The 10,781-nt window shown below is 43.0% G+C and overlaps 1 protein-coding gene across 8 annotated transcripts in view; it reads left to right on the top strand.

The window, feature by feature from the left end:
- Positions 1-7,128: 7,128 nt before the first annotated feature.
- The window catches only part of ANKRD17 (ankyrin repeat domain 17), a 167,280-nt gene continuing 163,627 nt past the window's right edge, over positions 7,129-10,781 (top strand). For 7 of the 8 annotated variants that reach the window (XM_005208081.5, XM_015471681.3, XM_024993131.2 and 4 more), the window contains exon 1: positions 7,129-7,736. In XM_005208081.5, the coding sequence (XP_005208138.2) occupies positions 7,311-7,736 (426 nt within the window). In that variant the 5' untranslated portion in view covers positions 7,129-7,310. 8 annotated transcript variants of the gene reach the window in all.

Below are 10,781 nucleotides of genomic sequence, written 5' to 3'. Positions count from 1 at the left end.
GGATGTCTAAGAAATACACAATTGTTTCTCTGTCCTCAAAAGGGACTGGTTCTAGGACCTGCCACAGACACCAAAATGTGCAGATGCTTGGGTCTAGTTGTCAGCCCTCTAGATCCGCAGATTCTAAATTTGTAGATTTAATCACATATGTGGAACTTGCCAATACTGAGGGCCAACTGTATTTATTTATAAGGGTCAACTGTATTCTTTCTTCTGCATTCCTAATGCTCGCTTGAGCTGAAATGTATCCCTTTCTTGTACACACTCCAATGGAGTGTGCTAATGGATACACTCCAAAACCTGATTCCCCTAAAATGTTAACTTTGATGTAGACATTATCTAACATCTAAAATTTAACAATTGCTTGCTGGCTGCAACACGTTAAACAAATATCAACAAACCTCCTAGCCAGGGCCAAGGAATTGTTATCAGAATGCCACCCACCCAGACTCACTAGTTTTACATTTCAGGGTATGTCAGTTGTTGACACTGGTACTACTTTATGCACTAGACAAGATTAAAAGCCTAAACCTTGCCATGTTGAGATTTCTTACCCTTTTCTAGTTTAACAGTCTGTTTTGAATTTCATGTCAATTTTGGATGCAAGTTTAGAGAATTCAAACTAACATATTATTAGGCTTTTCTCTAAGATTTTATCCTGTTGCTGGAGGTAGGTCCTTCATTATCATGGCATTGTCAGATGGGTATTTGGTCTCCCTGCTATATAAATTTGTTGCTCTAAGGTCTACCATTGATATAATTTGCAATCTAGTCTCTCAAAAAGTGATTGTTTTTTGTCTGCCCTTACTTTAGAATTTATGGGTAGGGATCTTCTATCCAAATCATGAACCCAGAGCCTGTGCCATGAGTTTCAATCACCCTGTACTACAGCAAGGAGAAGGCAATGGCAACTCACTCTAGTACTCTTGCCTGGAGAATCCCAGGGACAGAGGAGCCTGGTGGGCTGCCGTCTATGGGGTGGCACAGAGTCGGACACGACTGAAGCGACTTAGAGCAGCAGCAGCAGTACTGCAGTAAGCCTATGTACAGCAACTGGGCTGGCGAATCCAATTTATATACCTCTTATGGAATTCTGTCTCCTTTACAGTTCACTGCAGTCAAGGAACATGCAGAAGTGGGAGTGGTTATCAATGCTGCCTGGCCCTCTGCTTAACATATTATGCTGCCATTTCTACATGACTGAGGTTGCCTGTGTTGGGCAAAGTTCCAGGTGGGAAGCGGGGCTTAAGCCACAAGCTCCCTGCTTTTGAATTCTGAAGTCTTCCTGGCAGTATCTATCCCTTACCAATTAAGGTTTCAACTCTGAGGAGAGAGCCAACATGTGTCTCAATTCATGAGCATTTTCCCCCTCTTGCAATACCACTGAGGCTGTTTCTACTTTCTTGAAATGATTTCTCAGACAGGTTCATGCCACTTAGCAACCAAAGGCAACAGAATTTTAAATTTTTGCTTAAGTTCAGCCAGAGTGAGATGCCTTGCTCAATAAAGCTAGCCAAAATGTTAAGTTGTCTCTGACTGGCTTCCTTTTGTTAATCTTCCCATTCCTAAACCAATCACCATGACTGAGGGATTAGGGTACCCCCCCCCCCACTCCCGTTAGATTGATTCATGGGCTCACCCCTCTGAAATAAGAGTTAAGACCAGGAAATGGATGGCTGCACATGGGGTAAGAAGGATAGGTCTATCCTAGTAAGGACAAACTCTCAAATCTCAGTGAGTCACACAAAAGAATGCATTGAACTCTAACACAATAGGCAGGCAGCTACCTTCCAAGTGAAGATTCAGGAAACTAGAGTCCTTCCTCCTTGTGACTTCACCATCTTTAACACATGGTTTCCAATACAAATGCTTTAAGTTGCTGGGGAATATGGAGATGCTCAAGGACTTTTCATGTGACATGTTTTATGTACCAAAGATGCAACAGGAGCACATCATTTTCACTTACATTCCACTGGTTAGAACCTAACTGGCACATCTAATGATAAGCCTAATTGCAAAGGAGGCTGGAAAATATAATTTAACTGTGTGCCCAGAAAAAGAATCTAGAGCCTGTAAGAGCTCACTATTCTAATAACTAAATATCTACTATATTTTATCTCTCTTCCCACACAAAGAACACATCCTATCCTAATAAAGACAATCTAAAAGTTCTATCTAGTTACTAGGTCAGGCTTAAAGTCTAGTTTTTAGGTAATGTGCAGTCCTTTTCTTAAGGTCTAGATGCAACCTATGAATTAAATGCAGAAGTTATCTCTAATATCACCCCAAGTTCCAGGAAACGATGTACGGTTTTGTTGTTGTTTGGTCGCAAGGCCGTGTCCAACTCTTTACAACCCCGTGGATTGCAGCATGCCAGGCTTCCATGTCCTTCACTAACTCCTGGAGTTTGTTCAGACTCATGTCTTTCAGTCAGTGATGCCATCCAACCATCTCATCCTCTGTTACACCCTTGTCCTCCTGCCCTCAATCTTTCGCAGCATCAAGGTCTTTTCCAGTGAATCAGCTCTTTGCATCAGGTGGTCAAAGTACTGGAACTTCAACTTTAGCATCAGTCCTTTCCATGAATATTCAGGGTTGATTTACTTTAGGATCAACTGGTTTGATCTCCTTGCAGTCCACGGGACTCTCAAGAGTCTTCTCCAGCACCACAATTCAAAGCATCAATGCTTCAAGCATCAAGAAGCATCAAAGCCTTCTTGATGGTCCAACTCTTACATCTGTACAAGATTACTGGAAAAACCATAGCTTTGCTCTTATACACAATTTTGATGGTAAAGTGATGTCCCTGTTTTTTAATACACTGTCAAGGTTTGTCATAGCTTTTCTTCCAAGGAGCACGCATCTTTTAATTTCATGACTGCAGTCACCATCTGCAGTGATTTTGGAGCCCAAGAAAATAAAATCTGCCACTGTTTCCATTTTTCCTCCTTCTATTTGCCATGAAGTGATGGGACCAGATGCCATGATTGTAGTTTTTTGAATGTTGAATTTTAAGCCAGCTTTTTCACTCTCCTCCTTCACCCTCATCAAGAGGCTCTTTAGTTCCTCCTTGCTTTCTGCCATTAGAGTGGTATTATCTGCATATATGGGGTTGTTGATATTTCTCCTGGCAATTTTGATTCTAACTTGTGATTCACATCATGTACTCTGCATATAAGTTAAATAAACAGGATGATGATATACAGCCTTGACATACTTCTTTCCCAGTTTTCAAACAGTCCATTGTTCTGTGTCCCATTGTAACTGTTGCTTCTTGACTTGCATGAAAGTTTCTCAGGAGGCAAGTAAGATGGTCTGGTATTTCCACCTCTAAGTTTTCCACAGTTTGTTGTGATCTACACAGTTGTCTGATCACAACAAACAGGACCAAAATATACAGTGGTAGAGCAGAAACAGGTAACTAGAATATGCTCTCACTGGAAAAAGAGAAAACTGTGAGACACCAGGCAATATAGATATATAAAAAGGATGAAATATTGAGCAGGAATTTTCTGATCCATCTCCCCTGAGAGTGGAGGAAATTTTGATGAGATCTCAACTTAGTTTCGGAGAGAAACATGTGCCCTCTGTCTTCTATATGGCCTCATATGGGCCTCTGAAATGTTCTTTGTCCATTATTCTCCATGGCCACATCCTATGTGAATACTGGGGAGCTATAAAGCATTTATGTCCTATTTTCTACTTATGCAAATTTGGGGTTGAACAGTTCCCTCAAGTGAGCAAACTTGAATTGGGTTCATGATTTGATTAGTGGTAAAATTCCTTCAAAAGTTTAGTCCTATCATCTATTTGCTTCCAGTAACTACACCCAAAGTTCTTGCTTATGTAATTCTCAAAAATGATTTACTTCATTTCCTTGCCCCCATGTCAGTTTTGCAAGAACATCATCCCAGCTATCTTGAGACCATCTAAAATAATGGTCTTGGATGGAAAGGCCAAAGTCTTGATCTGATCTTTGTTCCAGGACTAAATCTTGACAGGACTGTACTCAAGGCCTCTTCTAGCTTTATATTTTACTCTTCAAGGTCTAGAAAAACTCTGCTTTTCCAATCTTTCCAAATACTTTTATGCATGTTCATTTCTGCAACTGTTTTCTGAGCTTATCTGTTTAGTAATATCTTACTAAAAGTAAAACTCAAAATACAGTATTACTTTGACTCTTTTCAACTATTTCCTCCTATTGAGACTCTACTGGGTCACAATCTCAATAGGTGGATAATATGCTTTTAAATTATCATGGGTAACTGTTTAAACACCTCTTTTGCCACTGCAAAACATGGGTGTCCTTCCGTTCTCTGATGCCAGTATCTCTAACATCTGCTACATCACCAAGGCAATGTAACATATTTTAGGTTACTGTTTTAGCAGTACTCCACTTCCAGTACCAATTTCTGGGTTAGTCATGGTCATTCAAGCTCTGGAACATCTGAATTCTCAAATCTCAATTTTCTCTCATACAAGAAGTCCAAAAAGGAGTGTTTCTAATTTGGAAATATCTATATTCCAAGTAGTAATTTAGCCACTCATGATCTTTCTCTGGCTCTGGCATCTTCAACATACTCACTAGCTTCAAGTTGATGGAGAAAGAGTGAGGATGCAAGGACTTCATTAAGCCTGGAAATGAGCACATCACTTCCACTTACATTTCACAGGCTAAAAGTCAATTACAAGACCACAACTAACTAAAGGGAAGTTGGGATAATTAGTCTAGCTGTATCTCCAAGAATAAATAAGTTTCATGAATGACTCTGCTACAAGGTTCTAAAAGGAAAAAAAAAATGCTAGATAAAAATAATAGAAAGTCACTCCAGAGGCTTTGTCCATTTCAGTAGGTTCAATCTTATTCTACAAGTTCCAATAAATTATTTCCTTATTATATAAAAGATAAGAATTCATTTTCTTCTAAATAATGGGATTAGAGTATTTTTGATAGTGTGATAGATGCAGAAATTAGACTGCAGAGAGTTAATAAATGAGATTCAGATAATAAAAAGAGACACTGAACGTAGAGTACTTTTTAAAGCTTGGTTGTGGAGGAAAGGAGATAGAGTGGAAGGACAATTGTAGAAGCCTGAAGACAGAAAAGATAAAAGAGAAATACGGGATTGGAACTAGAGAACAGATGGACAATTCATCTTATGTAAGAGCAGGGAGTGTGTCATTCCACTGATATTGGAGGAAAGGAAAGATTTGTTAAGTACCTAAGTTTCTAGCATTTGGCAAATTGAAGGCATTTTTGTCGAATAGCATCAGCCTTCTTGTGAAGCTTGCTCAAGTTACATAATTCTATGTGGCTGGGATTTAAAGACTGCAAAAGTATTCTAGTGGGTAGGATGAAAAAGGTGCTTCAGAATATACAAGTAGGAGGGAGGAATCCACCTGAGGTTATGACTTAAATCTGTAGTGTTAAGATATACAATGTTCTGGGCTTCCCTGGTGCTCAGAAGGTAAAGAATACAGCTGTAATGCGGGAGACCTCGATCCCTGGGTTGGGAAGATCCCCTGGAGGAGGGCATGGCAACCCACCCCAGTGTTCTTGCATGGAGAATCCTCATGGACAGAGGAGCCTGGTGAGCTACAGTCCATGGGGTCGCAAAGAGTCAGACACGACTGAGCACCTTAGCTGCACAATACTGTTCTGCACTTAGCAACCACTGTACAAGAGGAACAGGCAGATGGCTAGCACTCTCTGTGTATTTACTATAACACTTATTTCACTGCAAAGCCCCTGGAAGCAGAGACTTAGATTTTAGAAACTATGCACATAGTAGGCACATGATGAATTTTTTCTTGAATGAATCGATTCAGTCATTGCCAATTCTGCCATAGTACTCTGCAGACTACTGGCAACTGCCCACATTTCATATGGTATGCCAATGCTAAAAAGAAAAAAAAAATGCTAAAAAAATTCAGGCACATTCAGCTAAACTTAGCAGTCTTAAAATGGCAACTATGTCAGCTGAGGCATACTTTTTATCTTGTGCCAGTACATCTGTCTTTGATATTTCCTTCATTTTCCTTATGCTGCTGTGCCCTTATTGAACCTGAAAGGGATAATTGAGTTCAATAAGCTACGCTATTATTTCAAAAGTCCTCCAAGTTCTTCAGACATCCACAAATGAACTCACAACCCCTATCACAATATTCCTTCCAAGAGATCCACAGACAAGGATGATTACTTATGATGCTTACTTCACAGAGAAGTGAAAAGCCGAGGTGATGGAGCGGAAGGACTAAATCGGGGTCATTCACTAAAACGTCTGCAAAGTCAGACACAGATCCTGCTTCCTTCTCCTGTCTTCAGCCCTTTAGAGGAAACTTTATAGAGTTGCAGTGATCTCAGACATCACCTAATCGAACTCCTTATGTTGGTTAACACAAGTGTAAACTCAGTTTCAGGAAGTCTATGATCCAAGACTCAAACTGAGGCAAAAGGGGCTCTTTCCTTTATACTACGCCAGCTCTCAAGATCCAAAGCCCTAACTCACCATTTGGCGGTGGAAAAAATGGCCAGGAACGAAACTACGTACGGCAGTCCAGAACCAGGCCCCACCTTCCGGATCAGGCTGTCCGGGCCTCCTGCTAACAAAGCGTCTGGCCCGAGCTTCCGTACCCGCTCCCACCCGGCCCGGGCTGCTCCGCTCCAGCCCTCCCGCTCAGCCGCCCGCCCCATGCACCGCAGCACCGCCCGCTCGCGAAGGCCGGAGACCCGGCCCTCTAAGTCTCACTTTCGTCTTTCGGCCACCCGCGCGCCACCACTCAGGCGACGGCTGATGGCGTCACTTGTACTTCCGCCTGCAGCTGCGTTCTAGACACCAGCGAGGAAGGAAGAAGGGAGGTCTGAAGGGCTGTGTGTGGGGGAAATAGCGAGGAAAGAGAAGCGATCCGGGTGCTAGCGGGCGCTACGGCAGTCACCGCGGCCCTCCTCTGTCCCCGCCGTACCCCCCATCGGAAGTCGCCCTAGGCACACTTCCCCCGATTCTCGGTAGTCTCCCCTCTGCTAGATCTCCGGGCACCCGGGTCTCCCTCTTCGCTTCCCCCACCCCCAGCTTGCTCCCTCACGCTCCCTCCCTCTCCCTCCCTCCCATCGTCAGGCTCCCCGCCCTTAGTATCGCGAGACGAGGTGAGAGCTGGCGGAGCGGCGGCGGCGGCGGCGGCAGTAGAGGTGACCGAGGCGGTGGCGGCGAAGGCGGCACCGAACGCTGTGTCGGCCCCGGTGCGGCCGAAGTCGCGGTAGAGCGTAGCCCCCACGCCCCTCCCCCGTCCGCGCCCTCCCTCTTTCCCCGGAGATGGAGAAGGCGACGGTTCCGGTGGCGGCGGCAGCGGCGGCGGCTGAGGGAGAAGGGAGCCCCCCGGCGGTGGCGGCGGTGGCGGGCCCCCCCGCGGCGGCGGCGGCGGCGGCGGCGGCGGCAGCCGCGGAGGTCGGCAGCAGCATTGGCGGCGGCAGCGGGGCTCGCTCGGCCTCGTCTCCTCGTGGGATGGTGCGAGTCTGCGACCTGCTCTTGAAGAAGAAGCCGCCGCAGCAGCAGCACCACAAGGCCAAGCGTAACCGGACTTGCCGACCCCCCAGCAGCAGCGAAAGCAGCAGCGACAGCGACAACAGCGGCGGCGGTGGAGGCGGCGGCGGCGGCGGAGGAGGAGGTGGCGGCGGCACCAGCAGCAACAACAGCGAGGAAGAAGAGGACGACGACGACGAGGAAGAAGAGGTTTCTGAGGCAAGGGCCTGCTTTCAAAGGAAGAAGGGAGGAAGGGAGTGTAAAGGGTCGGGGCCAAAGGTGGGAGGGGACTTGCGAGGGGACAGATTCCTGTGGGCTTGATCTGTCTTCGGGGCTAGGCTTTACACCGCTCGCTTTCTTTCCCGGGCCGAAATCGTGAGGTGTGGACATGTGGGGGAGGGTAGCTGACACGTGGGGGTGGGAGGACCGCAGAGTCCACAGAGTTGCTGCACAGCACGTTACCCTGGCATGGTTCACACGGTTAGGGGTGGAAGGAATTGGTTAGATTCACTGTGTGCACACTCGGCGGGGTCGGCCTCAGGCCAGTAGGGCCCTGTTACTCCTGGGGCGGGGGCGGGACCAAAGCGGGAGGGGTAAGATAATAGGTAGGAGAGTCTCTTGGGGAACGATTAGGAGGTTGGTAGATTTCTCCCACTAGTGAGGTGGAGGGGAGCAGTTTGAGGGGGAGGCAAGCTTGTAATGGACTGAGAGCTCAGTGTTTGTGTATGTGAGAGACACGTGAGAAGCTGTACTTTTCCATACTGTTCTGCTGCAGGTTCCCACCGCCCCTCCACCCCCCACCCCCCCCCCCATAATTGTGGCTGCTGAAGTCACCTTCACTTCCTCGATCTCTCAAAGATTTTGGATGAACGGATCTTATATCCATTTACATTGATATATGACTCAGTGGATGAAAAATGTATTTGATCCTTACATGTACATACTCATACATTTTCAAATGCTTCCTTGGTGAGGAAGAATTAAGCTAGGCCCTGTTGCTTTTCACAGAATGTGGAGCAGCCTAAGAGGCTGCTTGGGAGCCAGGCTTGGTTGTGGTGAGTTGGAATAGGAAGAAGGCCTCTTGGTCTGTCCTAGTGATCTGGTTTCATAACTGTTTATAATTTTTCCTGGGTTCACAGACAGGCGGCGTTGCAGGCCCTCATTCTTCAAAGAAGGCATTTAACCAAAAGCTCAGTAAAACATATCATACTGAGAACAAGCTAAGAGTTGGCCTTACTAGTTAGCAGGTCTTTTGTAACTCTCTTGTCTGCTTCCTGAAATGGAAGCTAGAAAATCTCGATCTGAAGAAAGAAGTTGTAACTTAAGGCAACAGAAGGAAAACCGCTTTTTAAAGGCTGATTATAAATTTAGTTATAAGAGAGAACAACTAAATTATATAAAAGTACCACTTGCCATTTATTCTCTTCCACAAATAGCTTATTTTGATACAAGGCTTATTTTGATACAATTTTTTGAAAATTGCATTATTGGAAGTTGGGTTCCCTAATTTCAAATAAAGAAATAACCTTTTGAAGAATTTGAGACTTGTCTATTAGTAGAAGAATAGATTCTCTTTTACCTCAAACTGAATGAAGTTATATCTGAAGAGATGTAATCGTTGGAAGTATGTATACCAAAAAAATGGGCACTTGCTACTATTCCTGTTTAGCCTACTGAATTCTAAGGGTAGGTTTGTATTGATAGATTTTGTATTGACCTAGTTGAATGTTTCAGAATAGTGTATAGCTCAACTTGCATATGAAACAGTGAAAAAAGGATGGAACAGGATCCTTATTTCCAGTAAAATCTGTTATGGTAGTTAGAACTCTTCAATTGCATTATTTTTACAGAGACGAGAAAACATTTTAGAAATAATCTCATCCAACCTTCTTATTTTAAAAATGAGGATAACATTTTTTTTTTTTTTTTTAGAGGCAACTGACAGTGATGGTAGCAACAAAAGTGGAAATCAAAGTTTTGTGATGATTCAGACCAGTATACTTTTCATGACAGTTTAGTCCCTGTATCCCCCTCCTGACCTCTTTCAAAAAATAGGCAGTCCGTTGCAAGCCAACACAGTCAAACAGCTTGTGCAAAATACCCATATTTTATTAAAATTTTAAATTCTCTAACAAAATGTCAAGCTCTGGTTTGGAACTTAATATCAAGTTGAGTGCAGTACTTACTGAAATATTATTTGTCTCTAAACTTTACATATCTAGATAGTTCTGTCCATTGGAATTTGGCTTAATAAGCAAAACTTAGTAATTCATTAAATCATGTAGAATAGGCTCAAGCTTATAGTGGTGTTAGTTTTGTAAGTTGGGTTTGGTTTTCCTTGGAAGATAGTGATATATGTTGACTGATCAGTTAGAGAAGTGTTTTCTTTATTTTTAATATGCTTTATTCTGTCTTCTGTCCAGCAGTATAAACAATGGGTTTGTCATTTGTTATGGAGATGAGTCAGGAAAAATAAGTGGAAGAAAGCACAACTATTAAAAATAAGTCTATATAGGTACATGATGAAGGATAAGCAAAGAGAAGTACGGTATGTCTCTGCACCTGCCTCCATCCTTGATTAGCTTTATTTATTTATCTGTACTCTATAAGCTAAATGGATGAGTTGCGCAGTGTTTTTCGTTTTACTACCATTTTATCGACATGTCAGCAGAACTTTAACTTTACAAAGCTAGGAAATCTTAATGGCTGATAGTTGTACTTAAGTCCTTTCTCTAAGTCATCCTGTTATTGCTACACGATGAAAAATATGGATTGCATCTTTGAGATTCTCCTTCAGATAAAAATCATCAAAAGGTTATGGTTTTGCAGTTATTTAACTTGAAAAAGTGGAGGGTAATATAACAAAAAATATCTATGTGTACTTTGATGAAATGCTAGCAGGATATTTTGTATATTTTCTGAAAGAGGGAACATTGGAAGGAAAGGAGATTCAATTTAAATAAAAGCTTTATTTGAATGTTTAAGAAAAAGAATCTAACTTTTTCTAAATGTTAGTGTAGGTTATTGAGAATTGGATTTTCTCTTCAGTATTTCAGAATAGGATAACCATGTTGCAGATAATTTGTGCAACTTCAGATATTCCTTTACCCACCTCCCCAATCTGATGCAAAACCTTAGATCAAAAATTGAAAATTATAATAATTCTCTCAGCTTTCAATGAGTGACTGACCAATATGGAAAATAGATGGAAATGTATTTCCTAACATAAAAACTCTGATGCACTTCTTTACTGACTAGTGGATT

Source organism: Bos taurus, chromosome 6 (genome assembly GCF_002263795.3).
Source record: "Bos taurus isolate L1 Dominette 01449 registration number 42190680 breed Hereford chromosome 6, ARS-UCD2.0, whole genome shotgun sequence".
In the NCBI taxonomy this organism is placed as follows: Eukaryota; Metazoa; Chordata; class Mammalia; order Artiodactyla; family Bovidae; genus Bos; species Bos taurus.
Note: the sequence above shows the minus strand (reverse complement) of the source record. Positions and strands in the feature narration are given on the sequence as shown.